The following is a 24,093-nucleotide window of genomic DNA, read 5'->3' as shown; positions in this document are numbered from 1 at the left end:
GGGAGACTGATATACACGATGTGCAGTTAGAAAAAAAGCTAAAAAAAAATCAGAATAATGACCTGCTTATTTTCTAAATACTGAAGATTTTAAAAAGTGCACATACCCCATTTGGACTGTTGACCCCAGAAATGAAGGTATGCAGTAGTCAGCAGCTGCCAGTGTGTATGGTGGTCGAGCCGCAGAATCATCCCAGTAAATATCCTTCTTCATCTTGGGTAAGCTCATGTGCATTTCGTCCACAGCTAAAAGAGAGACCTAAAATCATTTTTATATTGTTAGAATAACTCAGATGTGAATTACATAAAAAAGAGAAGTTCCAGTGGGTGGATGGGAGTTGCAGAGGGACAGGACAGTCATATATACAAACATCTATGGTTCATATTTGCCACAACCAGGGTTGCTACAGACAGTTGTATCTGTTGTTTACTGCTCAAGAGCATGTGGCAACAGGGGTAAGTGGGGATGTAAAACCGCCCACACTCCATTCATCAAGCCACATGCCCCAGAGTGAAGTTGCATGGTACCTGGAAAGAGCAGAGACCTTTTTCTACTTTACTCACAGCTGCAGTGTTGCCTTAGTGGCTACCCGGACAGCAACACTTAAACCCAGATATTATAGGAAGGTGAAGATTCTCAGTATTCCATTCTCTTAACCCCATAAACATATTTCTACTTGATAAACCTTCTTATATGCCCCAATCTCTTCTTCATTTGTTTGGAAAAGCATATTAACTAGCCTAGACTACTTGAAGCTGTAGTGATCTTTGCCCTTGGCTTTGACAAAGTGATGCATCAATAAATTATTAATCCTCTGGGAATCTGATTCTGACAAAGAGTGAGTGACTTAAGCACTGCGCTTCCTCCATAACAGACTGATGATGAGATCTACTGTGAAATGTTTAAACCTAATTGCTGAGGAAGGGCTTGGAACAAATGAATGAGGTGAAGGCCTTGGACTGTGGTTTCTCAGGGAAGAGATTGGTCTGAGGAGAGTCTGGCCTAAAAGAAAAATTCCCTCATGCTGGTCCTTCATGAAAAGCTGTCTGGGATAGTTTTTCAAGGTTAGGGCCCTGGGACCCACCTGGTGTGTTTCAGGCAGTTTTGAGACAGTTTTGAGGCTGGTGTGGCCCAGGATCCCAATGTCCAGCTGTTGGGCATCTGACTGCTGGAATCTATGTGATATGAGTTTGGGAACTCACACCCAATTGTGTCTGGATGCTATTTTATGTCACTGTTAACCTCTATAGATGGCAATAGGAAACAGATTAAAGAATGAATTATAATAGTGCTCTGAGATGTAAGAGGTTGGGTAAAGCTAATAGAGAAATCTTCAGAGAAAATTGGCTTGAAATTCTACTTAAAAGGAACTAAATTTCATTGGATCCAGGGCAAAGTACTGAAAAGCCAGACCTCTTTTATTTGTGTCTAAAGCTCTGAAGTCCAGGGGCCTGCACCCAGAGTCTGTTTAGATTTGAAACATGACAAGTGATTATTATTAATGTTTGTAAAGGAAAGAAAAGTTTCTCTAACCTGCAAATTTCTATCAATGCACCAGTTAGTTTCAAAATCATCATCATCTTCTCCAAAAGGGTTGATAAGCTGCTCAGCTACCTGCAGTTGAGAAAGAACATAGAATAAATTGGAAAACAAAGAACAGAGATTGGAGATGACTCCTGTTTCACTTCCTGCTTCCTTCTGTCACTTTCATTTATGAAGCCTAGAGGGCAGTGTGTTGTTTCACAGATACAGATATTTATTAGCAAGTAAGACTTGACTCTCAAATCATGAATACTGCACCTTCATGGCATGCTCTCCAAATGGATCTGCCAGACCCTATCCAGGAGAAGCCATGTACTGTTTAGGAGCCAAATTATTGACTGTCAGTACAAAAAAATTGACGAATATTGAAGGAGCCCCAATTATGTGTAAGTCACTGTGAGGGGTACATAGCCTATGCTTTCAAGGAATTTATAGGGCCCAGATGATAAGATAAAATGCATACATTGAGAAGGTTAAACAGCAAAGAAAGACAAATTACAATTAAAGAAAATAATATCAGGAGTTTTCACAATATTGGACAGAACTGCTCAGTAAATGAGTCAGAGAGCTGGTAAGGCATAAAGCTAGAAACTGAGGCTTACTTATTTTCACTCTAAAGAATTTACCCTTAACCAATAAGTTAGTTTTCCTAATAGCAAAAGTTTAGGTAACTTTTTATCACACATCTTTTAATATTTGATCAATATTAAATATTCTTACCATGTTCCTGAATAGAACAGCCTTCTTGGTGAGAGGTTTATATGTCAAATACGACTCAACTGTCATTCTCCTTTTTGAATGATTTCCTTCGATTTTTATTATCTGAATGTGTGTGCATGTGTGTGTGTGTGTGTGTGTGTGTGTGAGAGAGAGAGAGAGAGAGAGAGAGAGAGAAATTTTACTAGATGAAAAAAAGTGTGTAAAATAAAGGTACCATGTGATTAGTTTCTAGAGTCTAGATTTTCCAGATTCTGAGCCCATTTGGTAGAAAAATCTACCTATTTGTTTTTTCGGATGTAATCAAACCACCTAGAGCAGTTGTTTTCAGCCTTGGCTATGCATTAAAATCATCTGGGGAACTTAAAAAACAAAACAAAACAAAACAAACCTGATGCCCGTGTTTCTCCCCCAGAGATTGAGTTAACTGGTGGAGATTGAATTTAGGACTGAATACTGAGAAAAGCTCCCAGGAGATTTTAATTTGCTGCCAGGGTTGAGAACCATCGACTTAGAGAAGTGCATCTCCCCCTTTTTAAGTGATAGCTCTAGGCAGAGCTGTGCCCTGAATCAGTAAGCCTTACCGTGACATCCATGTCAAAGTACTTTATTGTGAGTTTCAAGGGGCTATCCACCCTTTCTTGCCTCGGGTTTTGCTTAAATTAAATGGGCCTCTGGCTGGGTCCTGAAAATTTCACTTTTATGGGATCAGTCCTGCATATATTTTTATAGTCTACATCCAGTTAACAAAATGACACCTACGTTTCCAAACTGATGATCCCAACAGATATCTTTACTCTACTGGAGGCTCCATTTCCAGAAAGAAACTGAAAAATATACTGTTCATAAGGTTAAGATGATTTTTCGACACTTCGAAAAGATTTATAAATATCCAAATTGTCAAGATAGAACAACTGTTTAGAACTTGAGACAATCCACTGGTGTGGCAAAAGTCACTTACGTGAGCTTTGCCTGTCTCTTAATGGAGCTAAGACTGTCTTTTCATATTCTACCTTTTAAAAATAGTTTATAAGGAAAAGGATGTTAATATTTTAGAAAGCATGTCAGAAGGAAGGAACTGGCTATGTTCTTTAGAGATCAGCTAAGCACCTTACGTGGACACAGAGCAAAGAATAAAAAGCTTGGCACAACTCAGGGGAAAGGACAAAAACAAAAAACAAAAACAGAATGATTGAGCATTTGGGCCAATTGTGGTGATTTTATGTTTATAACGATAATGTCAACTTTTTCCTCTAATGGGAAATGAGAGCCATTAGTCTCTCTTGCTCTTTCTCGCTCTTAAGTGGGTAAAAATAATTAAGAATCACTGTCATCTGGTTAAAAAATGTTTCTGACATTTGTAAAGGATATGCCTTTACTCTTTGGAGTATAATTTGAAATGCCAACATATTTATTTTTCGTGGTTAAGATTCAAACCAATGAAAGTAAAGGCTTCTGCAGGGAAAATTCTGCTGCAGCCTGGAAGAACTCTATGATGCATGACAACATGTGGCTGTTTGGAAGGCCAAACAGTTGAAAGTGCTACTTTATTAAAGTCATCTTCAAACTGTCATTAGAATTCAATTAACTTAATGAATTCATTGTCTTTGAGATTTTTTCCAACACACACTTCCCTTTTGGAAATTTACCAAAGAGATGGAAGAACAAGGCCTCTGATATTTACACACATACATGTGGGGAGGTAGAAGCGGGGCACGAATAAAATTCTGCATCGATAGTTGGACAAGCTGTTCTCACTGCTCTGACCTGTTTTTAATTTTTAATTTCTTGGCAAACCAAATGTCGTCATTAATCCTGGTGTTTCTGGTTTTGATTCTCATGAATTCTTTTCTGAGTCTCTGTTCTGGTTTTTTTTTTTTTTTTTTTTTTTTGTCTTTTTGTGACCGGTAAGGGGATCGCAACCCTTGGCATGGTGTCGCCCGCACCGCGCTCAGCCAGTGAGCGCACCGGCCATTCCTATATAGGATCCGAACCCGTGGCGGGCATGGAGCGCCGCTGCGCTCCCAAGCGCTGCACTCTCCCGAGTGCACCACGGGGCCGGCCCTCTGTTCTGGTTTTGAAAATGGGACGCATTTAATGCTGTGGGACAGCTAGGATTTCAGGGAATTGCAAATGACTATTTACAGAGTCGAGCAGAACCAAGATACTAATGCTAAAGTCTGATACACGCAGCTTCTTGTTTACTCTCTTTTACTCTGCCTAGTTGCTTATTGTGCTATAAAATATCAATGCAGGTACAGTTATTACTTTAATTACATTATTGTAACCCTAATGGGAGCACATAGATACTTAAAAAAATCAATAGCCATAAAAAAGTGTTCTTCTAAGCTCTCTGCACAGATGAGCTGCTTCAGACCACTGCAATATAGTACTGACTACATCCCTGTCACTTTAATCCCTGGTGGTAAAGTAATACCATCTCTGAGCTATTACATGTTAAATCTACCTTTGACTCACTCAGGAATGATTTGCTAAAGACTCAGTAAAGGATGAGCATGGAGAGTTTGGAACATGAAAGATTACAGATCAGATCTCAGGCACTGAGACTGTTGGCTACCTTGAGCCATCCTGCATAGAAGAAGAATTGTAGGAGAGTAAAGATTGGAATGTAAAGATCTAAGTCATGCCCCGGGTAGCCTTTGGTGGGATCCAAAAACTGGCGTCCAATCAGGCACGCAAAAAAGAAGGTGTAGACAGCAAGAGTGACGACCTAGAATAGAGAGAAACCAGAGTGAGAGGACAGTGCTGGCTGCCCACAGTGAGCTAGAATGCCAAGGTGGGCAAGTAGAAAAAAAAAAATCACATGCAAAGTGTTTGATACCTGGGTATAAACCAGCGGAATTCCAACCCAGTCATAACCAAATAAGAGGCTGCACCAAGAGCGGTATCGATTCATTTCCTAAGCCAGAAACAGATAAAACACAATTTACTCAAATAATGGGTGTGGTAATGAATATTTACTGGGATTCAGAATGTGGCACATCTTTAGTGAATATGTCTGTGAAATGATGGGACTGACTTTCCAAGGCTAGTAAACTGGCCTCCAAGGCTACTCCGAAAAGGAAAGTTCTAAAAATGACAAGTAATGAACATCATTAAACAATTTGCACATATATGTTTAAACATTAATATAAGTCAGGACTTTATGCAAATATCCCCTATTCTATTGAATTTATAATTTCCAACATGTATATTGGCCCAAAGTAGTGATGGGAAGTCAATGGTTAATATTTAAAATGAACAATTTCTAGCTATTTTGGTAAATAATGTGGGGAGAAATTTTTTTTGTTTCTTTTTAAAACATGCTTACTATAGATCTTAGAAAAGAGATATAAATACATCCTAAACCTTTCCCCCCACAAATGGGGACTTTAGAACACTCCTATTGACAGAAAATCTATCTCTGTTTGGAGTCAGAAGGACTGGGATCCATTGATTTCTTTCCTTCTATTGCACATAAGGTAGTATCACATTAATTTGGGAGATATTTTAAAATCCTTTACTCCTTTCAGCCTAATCTAGGCAGGAGACTCACCGCACAAAATATACATCCAGCCCTTATAAACATTTGTTTCTCACATGAATTCAGGGTTATTTTGTCTAGTGAAAACACTATTTTGTTTACTGGAGCATCTGAAAAGCTGGCTTAACCTTGGGATATTCCAATTTGGGTGAAGTGGGTGGGAAGGTTTATTTCTCCTCCGGATTTTATTCTGGGATCCTGAAGCTAAGGATGGCAAATACGCTGCTTGGGTACCATATCCTTCAGAGCGCTTGGCAGCCCTTGGCTGATCCATCAAGGAACACTTTCTTATAGAGCCTATCACAAAGCAGAATGCTGTTTCAAACACAGCTTCCAAGCTACCACTACCAAGCAATCTGAGTTCAACCCGTGTACTATTTCTGTCCTGCACGTTGAGAGTTTTGACTAGCTCAATTTTTTGGTTCCTTTGTAACCAGGATTGAAGAAGGCAAACTCCTCCTGGTCTGACCTGTTATATCAAGGTCCCTCTTGGTCCCAAATTAGCATCTTTTACTGATAGTTTATGATGTACTTACAGTCATTAATGATTGCAGATCAACACTGTCTCGGATTCTACCTTCATTCCGAGCTTTAGTTGCGAGATTTCCAAACCAGATGAATGGAACCCAGTACTTCAGATGAGGAGATTTGAGGTGGTCAAATAATTTCCTTTCATCAGCTGTTATAAAACCTTCACACAAAATAAAAATAGCTGGATTATACAGACTTAATTTAGTACTGATCCATTACCATATTTCAGTGTCTACTATGTAAGCATATAATGGGGAAAATTAAAGAAATACAAAATAAAGTTTCCTGTTTTAAGTAGTTTATTCTTGCATTAGAGCTAAGGAACGTGTGCATGTGAGCTAATAAAAAGCTGGCTTTTATTAGATAGTAATTTTTTTTAACACAGGTATGTACAAGTATTTATTGTGTCATTTTTTCTACTTTACTGTATGTTAAAAAGATTTTAAAAAAACATTTTGTACATATTTGTGGGGTACAGCGTGTTGTTTCAATACATGCGTATGCTGCACAATGATTTGCTTAGGATGGATAGCATGGTTTTGTACCCATTAGGCCACCATGTTCCCTCTGCCTCCACCCCCCATAGATATTAATTTTGAGTTATTTTTGTCTCAGAAATGCAATCATTTGATTATGAAATTTTGATAGTACGTTCAGATGAAAATCAACTTGTGCTCTAATGTAACACATTTTATATCTTTAACCATCTGTAATCAGTTTACAAATCTGTTTATCCTATTGAAAGTTATCCTCCTTACCAAGTAGACTGAGTTTTATTTAAGAGATGTTGTTATAATAGAAAAAATGTCAAAGGAGAAGTAAGATGTGCCTGTTCTGAGAGCCATTGATTCATAGAGCTTTGGAGTTACCTAGATCTTTGACCTGACCTAGGACAGTGTTTTTAAGAATAAGGTCCACAGGCTGTGGATCTCTGAATCACCCGTGACACCTTTTAAACATGGAGACAGCTGGGCCTCACACTGACCCACTAAATCAGACTCAATAGGGCAGGAGTTCTCAACCCAGATCTGTACCTGAGAAACTCCTGTGGGTTCTTTTAGAAAATACCAATGCCTGGGCCTCATCCCCAGGGATTCTGATTCAATTGGTGTAGGGTGAGGTCCAGCATCAGCATTCTTTTAAATCTTCCTGGGTGATTTAATGGAATTGGATCTAGGCAGTTTACGTTTACCAAGTTCTGCAGGAAATTCTGATATACAGCAATGTTTGGAAATCACTGTCCCACTGAATGAAGGTTCTGTTTATTCAGTACTTGAAATAAACAGAGTAACAACTACAAAGCCAATATAACCAACGAGAGACTAGTTTTAGATAATTCTCAGTTTATCTATATGAACTTAGAAGGGTTCTGCCCAAGCCTGGAGAATGGTACTCTCTGGTGGGAAAAAGTAAAAATGACCCCAGCAATTTTCTCCTTGTTTCTCAGTACAACTCAAAGTTATTGCACAATCCAGACAATGACTTTTTTTTAACGACTTGCAGAGCACGATTAAATCTTATCACAAGAAGTTAATAGATAACCTTCACCTATCTTGGCTTTATGCTTAAAGACTTGCTGCAGCTGTTCTCCCTTTAACTGGAAGCCAATACTAAGATATTACATATCAATTGTCTAACAGTTGTATTCGTGGGATTTATAGCTCAATTTTCAAAAATGATCCCATTTATACACTGGCTGCAATCTCTGTCATTTGATCACAGAATAACTTTGTCTCTGGTTATTCTTTATTCAGGAGTATGGATCAAATTGTGCTGTCAAGTCCCTTCTTGGCTTCTAAGCAGAAAGCAAATACGCAGAGTGAGGGTTTATTTAGTGCAAACACTAAAGCAAGAGTTAGGTCTTCCCTCCATGCAGGACATCTATTGATTGGAAGGAGACAAGTAGAATGAGGAAAGCTGGTGATTTTAAGTTTTCAGTACAAATTTATTGAGTACTTCGCTAGGTGTTGTGAAAGCTGAATGATGAATCAGACATTAATGTATCCTCCAAGAGTGTATGGGTAGAATAATTTTTGTTATTCCCTACAGGGTCACACATCTTACCCAGAGTAACTTCATTTTTGAAAATCAAGTTGGTCAGTTGAAAGAAAATCTCTAGATTGTTGGTTAAATCCATTCAAAGAGCATTTGTTATAAAATGCAATGTTATTCTCTTCAGCACTTCAAGCCATTTTAACCAGAGATCAATGGTCTTTTTCAGAATATGGTCATTATCCTCATCTCTAAAGCTATGTTAATTACGGTGACTGATTTGCTACAATTTGGTAACACTATCAGTTGGCAGGACTCGTACCACCCTGTCTCCTTCATGAGTCTGTCTCTGTGCCATGCCCCCACTGCCCCATCCACACCCCTAGCCTATTTTATCCTGCCACTGACTGCATCTGCCTGGAGTTTCTCTTGCCATCACTTTTCCTACTGGCTGGCTCCGTTATGCTCAGCAATTTTCATACTGCTTATCCCAAAGAACCCTCCTTAAAATTTCTAATCAGAGTAAAATATCTTTATTATATCCATTGATATAAATATATAGATATATGTTTGCATTTACTTGCAAATTGAGTTGTGGTTTGATGGAGTAGATATGCTACTTTAATGCAAAATTTTACTGCCCTCAAGCCAAAGGATGAATTAAATCCATTGCTAAACAAAATTCCGGTCATCATAGATTTTGCCTGCTGGATAGTTGGTCTATTTTTCCTTGGTTGAAGCTGAGACAGATGTCTTTTGCTTTTAAAGCAGAGTATTCAAGTGAGGCTCTATTAGCAGAAAAACGAAAAGATTTGCATCTCGCAACTTAAAGGCAGTATAGGTTTGATGCCAGTTCTTTCTGAAAGAGAAAGTTGTGCATCCAGCATCTCAGACAGATTACTTTTTCAGGAAGATTGCAACGTGCCTGGCTCATTTTCATCTTTGTGTTTTCCAAATGAGTGGAACAAAGTCACCAGCTTCAGTGATAGCTGTCCTTTAAATTCAATGGAAGAGGTTTAGAAATCCCTGTCAACTGGGAAAATCAAGGAGAGGCAAATGAGATTGAGGCAAATCACATCGCCACATAGGGTGGTATGTCAAACTTTTTTTTTTTAACCACGAACCATAGTAATATATATGTAGTTCACAAAACAATTACTGGCCCTTCTACACGATGTGCTTGCTTATATTTTCCATTCCATTCTATTCTCCATTTCATTCCATTCCATTAAAAATGCTGGTTGCAAGCCATTAAAATGATTTAAGAATCCAATAATGAGTTACAACCCACAGTTTGAAAAGCCTGAAATAGGATATGGTGGTGTAAAATCAGTTTCTGGGGTAGCAATACTGAATGGAGACAGAGACACTCTATTTTTCTGATATGAATAAAACATCTCTAGTCAGCCATATCCCTGTCCCTAAATTAGATCCCATTTGGCAGTTCATGGCCTTCCACACAATGACACACAAGAAACAACATATGCAAAATCGGTGCTCTTTATGCCTCACCTGCACAACTGGCCCAGAATTTCATTTGCCCCGAGTGAAGAGATCTGAGACAATCTGCAGATAAGATTGGAGGAATTAACTGATGTGCCCTAGTGCAGTGGTTCCTAACTTTGCTGTACATTAGAATGGTCTGGGGGCTTTGAAAACTCTTGCTATCCAGGTTGCACTGCATACTTATTGAATCCTAATGTCTGAGGGTGAGAACCAGAAGTCAGTATTTTTAAAAGATCCCCAGTGTACAGCAAAGTTTGTGAACAACGGCCCTAGTGCTGGCCATTTCAGCATTCTTAGTCTGGGTCAAACAGCTTGCAGTGTTTCTGCGGAACTTGTTTAAAAGGAGGATTCCTAGGTCCTTGGACCTAGAGAGTCTAATTCCCTAGACTGCCTGGTAATCTGCAATTTAAATCATCACCCTTGATAATACAATGAATGTAGTCTATAATAATACTTTGAGAAACATTGAGTAAATAGCCTTTATTTAACTTCTAAAACAGAACTGTAGGGAAAACTTCAAACACTGACCAATGGAGACTATCCATCCGTGCCACTAACTCAAGGAGGGCTAGTTCTGTGGTGCACTTTCTCTCCTATGTGGAGTAAGTGTGCATAGGTGAGTCAAGTTTCACTCACAGGGTGACATTCTCTCTGTTCCGGGCTCATGATGTGAGACTATTGGGGTAACTGACTCAGCCTCTAAAAGTTCAGCCAACAGAGGAAAAACTGGCACAGCTGTGAATACCACCTTGATCATCTCTCCTGTAACACAGAGCAGTTGGAGATTTCAGAGACCAAGGAGCCTCAGAGCCACAGAATGCATCAGGAGAAACAACAGCAGACTGCAGGGCAGAAATGTTGTACAAAATCCAACTGATTTTACTTAGTAGGAAATGAGAAAATTGCAGATTAAGTGATATATCTGTGCCAGAAACTTCAATGGGGCTAGGCTTCCCGCTAGTGCATCGAAAGTTAGAACTTTTATCTCAACAACCACTTGACAAGTGGGGGCTTGGTTGGTTGTATTAATGTCTGTTAATCATGTGTCATTAAAAATTCTAATGAGGTCTCATTGGTCTCCCTTTAGTCATAGAGGAAGTTCAAAGAACTTCATGTTAAGATTCCAGGGTTTTAAGAAAAGGGAAGGGTGCCTATTCCTCAAAGTTTACTGTCTTCTAACCACTCTTATGAGCTACCAAATGTAGATGGAACCTATCTATTTTAGAGAGACAGAAGTGCGATGTAGAGATGTGAAGTTTAGCAGTAAATGTCTGTGCTTGTCTCTGAAAATAGTTAATAGAAGAAAAGATTTGTAGTGATTTTTACTGATGCTCGAGGACAGGGACCTTATCTGTCCTTGAGTGTTGCTGTGCTCCCAGTGCCCAGCACAGTGCCAGACATATAGTACACACTCAATAAATCTTTGCTGAATGAGCAAGTGCATAATAGGGTTAGTATTGCCTTTGGCAATGTTTTTTTTTAAGAGGAATATATATAATTTCCTGTAACCTATTTTTGTTCTTCTGGTAAGCAATTTTGAAGAGAACTATTTTCTTCTCCTGATGCCTGTGAAACACTAGATAAAATTTTGATTCAGTCTGATGTCATAACACAAGGAGTCTTCAAAAAGTTGGTGGAAAGGCTTATATTATCTTTTTAATTCTATTCGTCCACAAACTTTTTGAAGTACCTTCTAAATACCTTCGTAGAAGCACTCACCCAAGGTTATCACTTGAATCAGCAAAGATCTGAAATTGTGCACCTGTCTTGACTTGGAATGAGTGATAGCTTCCAGGGCAGGTGATTGGGATGACTGGAATTTTCTAGGGCAGGTTTGTAGCCAGTAGGCAAAATAACAGAGATTATATTGCAGCCCCTCTGATAAATAACACTTTGATAATAGACCAGTTCAGGGTTTTCTAGCATAACAGAACATTATTTTGATTTCAATTGTTTTTCTATTTTCATATGTGCAGAAATAAAAAGCTTCTTATTTTTAATTCAAGAAATTTAACCTATAACACCAAATCATATATTTCTCTGGCAGCACACATTTTGGTCTTTTTATTTCCCAGAATAATGTATCTTGATTGTCCAACTTAAAAGCAAGAAAAGTTCAGGGACTAGCAGATAAGTGACCATCCAGCTCCAGGCAAGAAATTGCCAGATGCTTCAGAAGGAGGTGCTGGTCTTCATTCTCTCAACCCTCTCACTTGCTTCTGAATCTATGTAGGCAAGCACCCTCCCTGAAGTAAGAGGGAGAAGAGGTTGGAAGGAAGCTCCGTTTCCCTTAAAGCCTGCTGTTTCTCACAGCGTGATCCAGAGACCACTTGCCTCAGCGTCTTCAGGAGCTTGTTAAATACACTGATTCCTGGACCCCACCCCAGACCTACTGAATCAGAATTTTTGTGGGTGGTATCTCAGCATTTGCATTTTTAGCAATATTGATTTTAACAATATCTAATGTGCACTGAAGTTTGAGAACATGTACTTTTCCTTACAGATGATTTTATGTAGAGGAATCAACTGACAAGAAGCATTGCCCTTTCCTTTGTCCCCACCCCTTTGGGGCCCCCTGTGCTTGACTTACCAGTCCTCTCTGCCCTCAGGCAGGAGCAGGTGCCCTGGCTCTGGAAACGGGGGACCTGCCAAACATTTTCCGCCATCCCTGAACTTCCTGTTCTTCCCAGAAACCTTGGCACAGGCAAAGGACAGTCAGGGAGTGGTGGAGGCATGTGCCCAGCTGGGAGAACTTGGCAATGGACCCCACGTGCAGACTCTGAGTCAGGCCTCTCTGCTGGGGAGGGAGCAGGAAGCTTGGCGAGTCAGCGCTGCCCCCGAAGCATCTCTCCCAGCTTAGAGGGCAGTGGCTTAGAACCTTTATTCTGCCACCTAACACACAAATCCTGTATTCCTGCGGGCAAAATCTGTGCCCACTACCTGTTTTCTGCCTTTTGGAAAACACTTAAGAATTAAAGAGAGCAACAGGAACCTTTTAATGAAGATAATCAGTAGGGGTCTCATAGGACGCTTGGAAAGACTTTAGCCTCATCATACCCCCCTCAGCTCTCTTCCTCCTTCAGCCACTCCAAACAAACTGACCAGACAACTTAAGTCAGAGCGATGATTGTGACATCCATGAAGGGCTAATTCAAATCCCCTGGACAGTAGCCTCTGACCGGACTGCTGCCCTGATGCCCCTCTTTAGAAATTCTGGGGCCTCTAGCAAGGCTGAAATCTTGAATCTACTCTTCTTAATTGTAGCTACTTTGTTATTAGTGATGAATTAGTGGTTGCCAAAGCCTTTTGCTCCAGGGGTGAGAAAAAGGTTTAAAAAATAAGCAATCCAGAAAAGATTCAGTACTTCTCAAACTCCAGTGTCTAAAAGAATGACATAGGAGCATGTTTAAATGCAGGTTCCTAGCCTGTGCATCCAAAGGTTCTGCTACAGTAGGTCTGACATGGGGCCCAGGAATACACACATTTGAAATAAATAACTCAAGATGTAGAGGGCCTGTGAGTCTATGGATCCCACCTTGAGACACACTGGTCTAAATGCACATCAAGGAGTGAATGACTCATTCTGAGTTTCCCTTGGAATGGTAGGGGTTTTGGTGGTTGGGAGAGAGAAGTGTTCCAATATTCCAGATGCCTTTGAAAGGGAAAAAACCTGGATGCAAGTACATGACAGACATTAGTACAAGTTTGACAAGCAGTAGGCCTTGGTATTAAGAAAAATACACCCAAAGGAAATGAAGTCACACCATTCTCCTAGTCGCCTCCCCACATCAGCTTGCCGCTACACCTGAGCACAGCTCAGCCCTCTGAGCTCACGTCTGACCAGAGGCCCCAAAGGCTTCTCCACTGTCGGTCATCCCTGCCTTCCTCCTGATGTGCTTTTAATATGAAGGTGATGCTAAGAGGATGAGATTTGCTTTGAGAATTGGGCCTGGCATCTGATTCCTGTCAGAATGTGTTCGCTTCATTCCAAGAATGCATCAGAACTAGAGAAATATCACCTTTATTCATCCAAATCAAATTTAACTCATCAATTTGGAATGGGTCAAAACTTTGTTTTTAGGTTTTTCTTCAGAGGTGGTAATTTTTAATATATTTGATCCTATAGACATTAAGGTAGGAAAACTAAGTTGCCAAGTAGCATTTTCACCTTGGTCATTCTGATGCAGTATTCTCCTTTTAAATTTGGAGAAGAGGTGGCAGTTAATTTTTTTTAAGTGTCTACTAGTTTTACATCATAATAAACCTGTGCATTTGCCAAGCCATTCATTTTTTTTTTTTTAATTTTTATTTTTTATTTTTTAAATTTTATTTTGTCGATATACATTGTGGCTGATTATTGCTCCCCATCACCAAAACCTCCCTCCCTTCTCCCTCCCCCCCTCCCCCCCAACAATGTCCTTTCTGTTTGCTGCCAAGCCATTCATACCTTCCACCTGAATCCTTAATCAACTCCTTGCACCCCATTACGTTCTCACATCTCACTCTGTATCCCTAACAACATAATCTACATCTCTCCTTCGATATTTCTACCTTTACTTGTACAACATCCTGGTCAAAGTAGATCAAGAAGACCTGGGATGTCTTATCCACAATGAGTCATCTAAGTGATCAAAGTGCTATGCTGTGTTGTGGTTCTTGATGATTTCTTTATAATAGCAAGAAATCTTGTAGCACTTACCACGTGCTAGGCACTGCTCTAAACATTTTGCGAATGTTAACTAATTTAATTCTCATAACAAGCCTAGATGAGGTATATGAGGTAGGTGCCATTATGTTACTATAAACTTATTTCATGGAGGAGGAAACTGAGGCACAGAAAGGTTAAGTAACTCACAAAGTCACATAGCTAGTTAGTAACGTAGTAAGAATTCAACGCTTACTCTGTGCTCTTAGTCACTATCTATATTGCACATATAAGAAGGCAAAATCAAACCAAAAAAAGCCAACAAAAAACTCCAAAAACAACAAAAAATTATTCTTAAAAAAAAAAGTCTATTTTCAAGGACATTTCAGAAAAGGAGGCTGTATAATGCCACCTAATTTGAGACTGTACAATATAAAGGCACAGTCATCTCTGGTTCTTATATCATCTATATGTGCCAAGAATCACCTCAATCCTCACCCTATTGAAGGCTGGTTTAACATCTTCTTTGCTAAATATTTACACACCAAAGAGAACTATCCTTCAAACATGATTTGTTCTCTGCATACTTGTCCAGGAGCCCAGGCAGAATGACTGCTTCTTCTTTGAGGCATAGGAGATCCACACTGAAATGGCCATTTACTGCCACCTGTTAGGGTCTGCCTGGATGAAAACCGGCACTGCTGGTTCGTACCAGAATCTATTATGTTTTGGGAAAAGTATTAACTTAGGAGTTCCGAGCCTGAACTTTAATTCTGGCTCTTCCACCAATCAGCTGTGTAATTCAGGGGCAGGTTGTAACCTCTCTGAATATGTTTTCTACATTTTTCATGTTTTCTCAAGGTCCAAATGAAATAGCTGTAAAAGGAGATAAACTATAAAGTGCTGGAAAACTATAAGGCAATATTACAGATTATTTTAATAAATATGATGATGATGATTATATTTACTTTAAGGCAATGTAACTATCTGCTGCTTCCCCTCCCCGACTTCTCAAGTACACTTCTTGAGGGCAGGAACCGTGTCTTATTCATCTTTGCTTCTTAAGACTGTTTCTGGCACACAGGAGGCAGTCAATAAATGTTTCTTGAATGAATTAACAAATATAAGGAATCTTGGAGGACTCTATCTCAGTTGAGAAGAGCCTGTGGAAGGAAAAGCCATTGACAATACCTGCTTCGACCACGTGGTCCATTGTCGGAAACCTTTTGTACACAGCTGTGCTCAGCGAGCGGAAGATGAGCAGGGACACGAGGTTGACGTAGCGCATCAGCGTCCTCCTGAGCATGCGCCCGTGCTCGTCGCTTCCGTGGACGCTGCTGGAGATGAGGAACATCAGCCTGTCCGGCCAGGGCAGATTGACAAACTGGTTCCACCATCGATTCACCACCAGAGTAACATAAAACCCTGTAGAATAATAAGACATTATAAAGCGATTTCTCACAGCAGACACATTGGTGACACTGATGCTTTTAGCAGAATTTTAGCCTTTTTAGGGCCTGTAAAAATATCCATAGATTATCCATACCTTGATTTTTGCCCTCCAGGAAAAAATGTTATTCGTGCCTGGCAATGCCAGGGCACCCAGTAAGTGGGTATTAGAACTCAAATATTGACTGCAAAAATGGAGAGTTAGTGAAGAGAAAGCTTATTGTCCAATAGCAGATTATTACCTCAAACTTGTTTGGTGTTAATTTAGCGAAAGCAGCCCTGAAGGCAAACCTATGGATGATTCTGTTTCTATTGCAAGCGGTGGCTTTTCAGGCATGCCTCCCAGCTTGGAAACACTCCCATGCAGAGTCATCAGTGTCATCCTAAAGGAGACAGCAGTGTGGCTGCATTGTGCATGTGACCTATACTTACCAAGTACAAAGGTTACTGGAATTTGTTCAGCATATCTGTCACAGTAAATTGATAATTTTTCAAAGTAACGTTTTTGGGCTCCTGTAAGTAACAATCTGGAGCAAAAATAAAATGCACAGCCCTTTATGATATTATACTTCTGCACCTGCTTTGCAAGTGACATTAAGTGCAAACAATTAAGCACAAATAAACTTATTTTTTAAAGGGGAGCAATAAATAACTTTTTCCTTTTTACATAAGCTGATGTGTCTCAAAAGCTTTTCAAGTTCTTAATGTTTCAAATACTGAAGTTTTTAGTACGTAAATGTTATTGGCCTTTAAATACTGGGATTTATTAACTATTTTATTTTAAAAATTTTATATTTTAAAGTTTTATATGACTGATTCATTGTATTTAAAACAATATGTGCCATAAAATAGGCCATTTTTCAATTATTCATCAGGAATACTTAAACAAAAGAGGGTGGATTGATTAAGTGTAGATTAGCATTATTCAGTACAGTGATTGTTAAATAATAACACTGAGTTTGACCTCTTAATCTTACTTTCTCCTGAATATACTACTTAGTACATTCTTGATTATACATGTTATACTTCAAGGAATATTATAGCTATTCATTTTAAAGCCCACCATTATTTGAAACATAAAATAAAACAGATTTAACAATGAGAAGTGTAAACTTTTATTATTAAATTTAGTCACTGTCTCAAAATCTATATTATAGATCTGACCTAACCCACCCAAACACATTTTTTGGTATTGTTAAAGATAAGTGCATTTAATAGAATTGCTATGATATTTATGTTGTAGGCAGGGTATTCAGAGTCAGAAGAAATGTCTCAAGGGAGGTTAAAAATAATGCTCAAAATACGGAAAGAGAACCCACACAGATGAATTTGCATAAATCAATGAGTGCAGCTGTTCCAAAGGAGGAAGGATCCTTAGGAAAGATCCATTATGACAGCATCAAAGGCCTATTTGTTCAGTAGAATTTTGATAAAGGAAGCAGAGGGATAATGAGGTAACAGTGGGCAACCAATCAGATGGCAGGTGGAGAACTGTTGGGAGCTGCTACTGACAAAGAAGGTGTGTGGGGTACCGGGTGGGCTTGGATTTCCTGCCCCAGCTTTGGAGGAGGTGTCAGAGTGACTGAAGTCAGGGAAAGCTGACAAGAGAGGCACTGACTGGTTGCACAGGCCTATCAGGGTCATTCTGATGACAAGTTACAGCCAGAATGATTTCTGATACTCAAACAGAAATGGTCAAAGAGGATTTAAATGTGGAAAGCATGAACCTTAGAGTCAGACAAAGCTAGATTCAATCCCAGGTCTGTCACTTGCAGATTTGGACTTTGAGCTCTCTCTGAGCCTCAGTTTTATGATTTGTAATGGGATAATACCTATATATCAGGGATATTGTAAGAATTAAATAATATCATGTATATAAAACTAGTTAACTTATGGCCTCATATTTAGTTATAATAAAATGGTTGGTATTATTAATAATTGGACAAAGAAAAAACATTGAGCTAATGGACACATAGAAATTTTAATAGCTAGAAAGTACTACAAAGATTATTTTGTCAAATTTCTTCAAAAATAGGAAGAGATATTAATTAAATTAATAAATTCTGGTTCTGCCTCATGATTTTTAAGTACAATTATTTACTTATAGTAGGATTAATAAAACAAACTTAGGGTCACTAGTAGGCATGAGAATGGAATTATGTTTATATTTTTGCACAGGTATGTTTGACTTTCTTGACAAATTCATCCTATAGTTCTTGGTGTACCTTTGATTAAGATATAAGGATTTATTTTGCTAGGCTTTATAGTCGAATTTTTAAAAAACAAAGGATGACTTGAACTAATCATTATTGCTATTAACATAAGCACTCTTTGGTCTTTAGAGAAAACGGATGCATACTATTTTGTGGGGTATAAGTATGATATTGGAGCAAAAGTTGAGGCCCCAAGGAACGTTTGCAACTACATTACAACTGTTCTCAGGGCTATTCTAAGCAGAAGTAGCAGCAATAAACTCACATTAATAAAAATAAACTAATGAGATAACTATCCTGAAACATCATTGTGTCTTCCACCAGTTCATATTCTCAAGGCTTAGATGATACATAAATAAATTGTTGAAATAATACCAAATTATATAACACATATCTGAAAAGTTATTAGAAGTTCTTACTAAGACTTTCAGGGCCAGCCCGTGGTTCACTTGTGAGAGCGTGGTGCTGATAACACCAAGGCCATGGGTTCGGATCCCTATATAGGGATGGCCAGTTAGCTCACTTGGGTAAGTGTGGTGCTGACAACACCAAGTCAAGGGTTAAGATCCCCTTACCAGTCATCTTTAAAAACAAACAAACAAAAAACAAACAAAAAAAACAACCTGGGAGAGTGTGGTGCTGATAAGACTTTCCCTCTAAAGATATTTTGCCAAAATGTATATCAATGGTAGTTTTGATGTGCAGCAAAATAGCTCTTCCTATTTTACTTTCGATAATTATCAGCCAGCTAAATTAATATCCTTCTTCTCCAAATAGGGTCCTGTTGCTGCAAGGAAGTATGTCAGTGAGAACAATGATACACCAATTTGTTCATCTGTATGCAGAAGAAAAATAACAAACTGATGTACACAGAAAAGGTGGAAATACAGCCTCAAAAACCTTTGGCTTTCCTATGTTAACTTTTAGCTTCCACCAGAGAAGAAATGTATGCATTCACTTTCAAGAAAAAATACCTCATAAAGATTCCCTTTTATCATACTGATAAAATTTTATTAAGACTATTATTTTTAGTCATAAAAGTAGGACTTGGACATGATATTACTCAAATTTTCTGTCAATGTGAAATATTTCTTGGATATGATATTGCTTGAATTTTCTGTCAATCTGACAGGCATAGGTTGTGATGTTATAAAGAGTAAACGCCTCCTTTTGTTAACATAACATGTCCTGAACTCAGACGATATAAAGAAAATAAATTAGTCTCTAGGCCTTTTCTTCTGTTGAGGTACTGGTAAAGTTGGTGGGAACCATTGTGGATAACACCTTGTCATTCCAGGAAAAAGGAGAAAAGTTGCCTGATACGTGTCATTCATGAACATGTTAATTACATATGTAGTTTCTATGAGTAGTCAAATTACAAATTCAAACAGAATGACATGGTTGAGAGAAGCACAAATAACTATTTGTCTGTGGGCTTTGCCCATTCAAAATCATCACTTGTAAGGATCTAAGTATAAATCTTCCAATTTATGCCTATAGCAACATTCTTGGAGCACTACTATACCTCATCATGATCAGTTAATGTGGGCTGGAATGAGCACCCCCTGAACCAGACAGAGTTTATTTAACATCTTAAGAATAGTTAGAAGTGGATTAATATACCTTGTCCTGAGGAGAAGACAACAGAGAGGTTCATGCAAAGGACGAGGTGACATAATGCAAAAGTCAGTGGTGATCAAAGGGTTCGGATTTTTGACACTGTATTCTTACATGATATTGGATGGCCATTTAAAGAGACATGCAAAGGAAAGTACCTGTACACCAAACTTATTGCTGTGTAAAGAACAGCAAAAACAATAAATTCCCTGTACAGCAGTTTGTAGATGCTGCCTCTCCACTTGAAGAGTAACCTATGAAATCCAAAAAAAGTCGCATTCGCTACTTTACTGGAGTAAGTGACAGTCATCTTGGATAGTTTTTTCTAGAAGAGCAAGAAGACAAAACACAAATAAAAAGTAGTGTTTAAGACAGGGCGTAAATCTGTATATCAAAGGAAACCTGAACCAGCGTCCAGTCAACCATATCCCCTTTTTGCCTTTCTTGAGAGGTTTGTGTAATTTAGAACTTGTGGATAACCACCATCTTAATGCCAGATCTTTTAGCAGAAAAGGGAAGAAAAGGAGTTTCTGAGAAAAGTGATTTTAGAAATCTTGAACTTGCCTTAAGTGCTAAATATTATTTTTTGATTATATAGCCATTGCTCAATAAATAGTTGAATGAATAAATGAGACGTGAGAAATGTTGTTATGTCACCTATCATATATATTTTTTAATCCATGGGAGGATTTAGAATATTGGTATGCCAATATTAATCTACATTTTTAAAAGCAGTGGCCAAACTTATTGTTTGGGCCTCTATTTGCTCAAGTACGTAGAGAGTTACTTATTTCATCCTTAAACTTCCTAAGGGGACGTTATGGCTCTCTTTTTAGAAATTGGGAAATATTGTTGGAAAGAAGCAAGGCCATTGTGGGAATGTAGTCAATGGGTTACTTTTGGTGGCTTTGATTGGATGTGGGTATCTCTCTAGTGGATCTTAGAGTACATAGTTAGCACTCTATGCACTTCAAAAGGTAGCCAAAAAGTCCGGTCACAGTGATAAGAAGGGTATGCTTTCCTGATGAAAAGTCTCCTGTAAAATGCTTATGGATGATTCACTTTCTGTTCAGGGCTGAACAAAATTTGGAGCTGAACAAAATGAGGCCATTATTTAGCAGACTTTCTATGTGGATCCATTCCGTGAATGCGGTAGGATGAGCACTGGGCCCCGAAGCCTAGTTTTCAGTGAGTTCTTCGGAATTCCGTCACTTTTCACCGAGATACTGAGGCTTTGAGATAGATGGACCAAAGGCAACCTTTGTTTGAGATCCTGCGCAACTACCGGCAAACATGGAGCATATGCAGATAAAATGAGATTCCTTTGAAATCTTGATTTTCTCAAAAAGATCTATGAGAAGAGTCTTACAGAGCTACTTAGATTGAAATCATGGAGCTTTTAGGTAGAATTTTGCTAGACAAACACACAAAATTTCTATAGCAGATTTCTTATATGAAATAACCTAAATCACACATTTTATCATAAACAAGAAAATTTTCTGTCTTTATTCAGAGCTGGGAAAACAATTTAACTGTAATTTGCCAATTTTACCTAAGGAAATGAAACTCTGGAGCTACCTTCACAACATTTTTTTTTTTTTAAAATCACAAACTTAGCCTTCAATATTATTGATTTGAATAAACCAGGCTTTTTGGCATAAGTAAGTGGCATTACGAAAGGATGGGACTTAAGCCACAAAACTAGTTTCATTTTTCCATCCTGTCTAACGTGAATACAGCCAAAATTGGGAGAGAAGCATAATAAATCAAGCTCATTTCATAATTTGTTCTCATGGGCATAGTAGTTTTAAATAACAGTCCTCAAGTAACGTTCCTTTCTTTCATTTAATAGTTCACCCTTCTATTCAAGCCTTGCCAAAAAAAAAAAAAAAAAAAACACCCCAAACCCAAAAAACCTAAGATCACAGAGAATAGAGGTCAGAATTAAAATGCATAGGTTTACTCTGTGCACTAACCTATTTATTTGGTTTGGAGTCTCCAACAGGAAAGAAAATCTTCAAAGTTCAGGCTCCCCCTGAAGAGGTGCCTTCAGGTCGGTTCTTTGCTCTCAGTTTGTCCTTCCCTCATGCACAGTCAGATTTTCTTTCCATTCTCTGGCTACCGAGAGGACCCAGAGTGTGACAAGTACAGGGGTTAAATGTTTTTCCACTTGTAGAGGCCTGTTTATGCCAATTTGCCCACGGATGACAGTTATAGCTGGGAACAAATAGAAGCAACAGCTGCTGATGTTGCTTTTTTCTAATCTATAATTATAACTCCACCTGCCACCCAAAGTACCCCTATGAATGAGAAGTCGGCAGTGACATGAAGGATGCTGGGCCCTTTAAGTCCGTTAGTTTCATTTTGACTTCACCCTGGGATCAAAAAAGAAAGGTCCATTTTCCCCTAAAGAGTTCTGAAGAGTTCAAGGAAGAGGTTCTACCAGCCATAAAAGGGAATCAGGACAGTCTTTTTTTGTGCTTGAAATGAAGAAAAAATTCTTATGAAGCCATAAACTGGGGCAGACAAGAACATAAACAGGATTTTTGCTTATTTGAGAGGTATTGCAAATGCTTGTCCATTAAAAGCAGCAAGCATGTGAGTACGTGAGTGTGTGCGTGTATGTGTGCTTGTGCATGTGTGTTTTAAAAGAGCATAGAGAATTAGGACAGACAATGGCTTAGTGTAGTGGAAAATGGTAACACATTGATTCATTACATTTGTTATCCTTTCATGGTCAGCTAGGAGAATTTTTAAATTATTCAAAACATTTTCTCTTAGGTTGATTATGCCTACATATTTTCCTTCTTAAAAGAGACAGCTTATTAACATTCTTCAAATAATGGAATAAATAATTTCAGGGCCAATTCCTGGGACCTTCCAAATCTTCTAAAGTAACTTGTGCACCAAGCATCGTATCTTAAGTTTAAAGAAAACGACTGCAAAAAATGTTTACTTTTGTGGAAAAACATATAGGAAAAAATGCTTATTCTAAAATTGACAGTACATATGAGTACAATTAACATTTTTCCTAATGTATTCTCAAATTTTATATGCATTTGTTTGGTTTCTTTATCAAATTGTAAGCACTTTAGAGCAAAGACAGATTTGTGCGTCTCGCCTTCACCCGGTTCATAGTTTCAGCACGAAGCTTTGTGAATAATAGATAGTCAATATCCATTATTGGCTGTTTGATTATTACCTCACATTCACTGTAATACTTTTATTAGTACATTTGGGGAATTCGTGAACATTTAAAAAGCATATACACAATACCGCACATCTTATATTTGGGTTGTCATGAAAAGTGGTCAGACAGATCTAATGTTGCATCTATAAAGGCTTGCAAGATGGATCAATGTTATTAAATTTGAGCAAATCTCAACCCAAATGCTTATGAAGTAGAAACATTGGAGGTATTTTGTAAAATTCTCACTCTTGCATCTCCTTTCAGATGTATGGTGGCCCTGAAACCTGGCATAATTTCCAGTAGTCATGACTGCATAATGGGGGATCTGCCTCCTCTGTGGGGCACTGTAAGCCCTGTTAGTCGGTCTCATTTTTAACGGGGTAATTATGTTCATTTCTCCCATTAGGTTGTTTTGAGGAATGACTAATTAATGGTTGGATATAGTATTTTAAATGCAGATTAGTCAATAACGATTAGATAGAATGAACCAGCTCCCATTGTTGAGCTCCAGGTCTGGCTATTTATAACAGGTACTGAATGATGCCATGTAGAAATTAACTCCTGAGAGGAGATAAACCACTACAGCCTACTTCAAAATATCTAACAAACACCAAATTGCAGTTTAGTGTTTATATGACGTTTGGAAGAAAATTTTAAAGTTTCTTGCTTAAAATAGACATGTTTTTCCAGATTCTAAAAGTAACACACGATTATTAAAAAATGAAAAGTAAAATGACATATAAAGAACAGTGTATTCTATCATGCCCACTTAAAGGATGTTATCATTTGGCATAAGGCTGACCTTTCTAGGCTTTTGTGGAAAATATTTTAACTTCTATAATTAGTAGCAAACAATGTGATAGTACCACAGCAATTTCAGGGCTCTGTGAAATATCTAAGCTAGTCATATCTTCTCCTGACAGCAAGCATCAAGTTATGTGATTCTGACCACTCTGATTTTCGACAGTTTACATGAACACATTTGTCTTTGATTCCAGTAAACCTCCAGTGACAGGACAATTCATAAAAAAAGAACAAGTGGTCATTTCCAAGTAATGAAATATTGATATTCATCCATAGATGTCAAGATAAGTCACCCTTTGTTTCTTAAGGGAACAGAAAACAGTAATGATAACAAGTTTAGGTG

The 24,093-nt window shown here is 38.3% G+C and overlaps 1 protein-coding gene across 1 annotated transcript in view; it reads right to left on the bottom strand.

The window, feature by feature from the left end:
• Positions 1-21,865, bottom strand: part of BEST3 (bestrophin 3) — a 38,381-nt gene extending 16,516 nt beyond the window's left edge. The window contains exons 1-9 of the mRNA XM_063075362.1: positions 21,733-21,865; positions 19,915-20,081; positions 16,359-16,453; positions 15,669-15,902; positions 6,340-6,494; positions 5,102-5,179; positions 4,838-4,990; positions 1,534-1,614; positions 107-258 (exon numbers count right to left, since the gene is read on the bottom strand). Of these exons, the coding sequence (XP_062931432.1) occupies positions 107-258; positions 1,534-1,614; positions 4,838-4,990; positions 5,102-5,179; positions 6,340-6,494; positions 15,669-15,902; positions 16,359-16,453; positions 19,915-20,066 (1,100 nt within the window). The 5' untranslated portion in view covers positions 20,067-20,081; positions 21,733-21,865. The remainder of the gene's footprint in view (positions 1-106; positions 259-1,533; positions 1,615-4,837; positions 4,991-5,101; positions 5,180-6,339; positions 6,495-15,668; positions 15,903-16,358; positions 16,454-19,914; positions 20,082-21,732) is intronic.
• Positions 21,866-24,093: the final 2,228 nt, after the last annotated feature.

This window comes from Cynocephalus volans, chromosome 12, assembly GCF_027409185.1.
Source record: "Cynocephalus volans isolate mCynVol1 chromosome 12, mCynVol1.pri, whole genome shotgun sequence".
NCBI lineage: Eukaryota > Metazoa > Chordata > Mammalia > Dermoptera > Cynocephalidae > Cynocephalus > Cynocephalus volans.
This window is presented reverse-complemented; position numbering and strand designations above follow the sequence as displayed.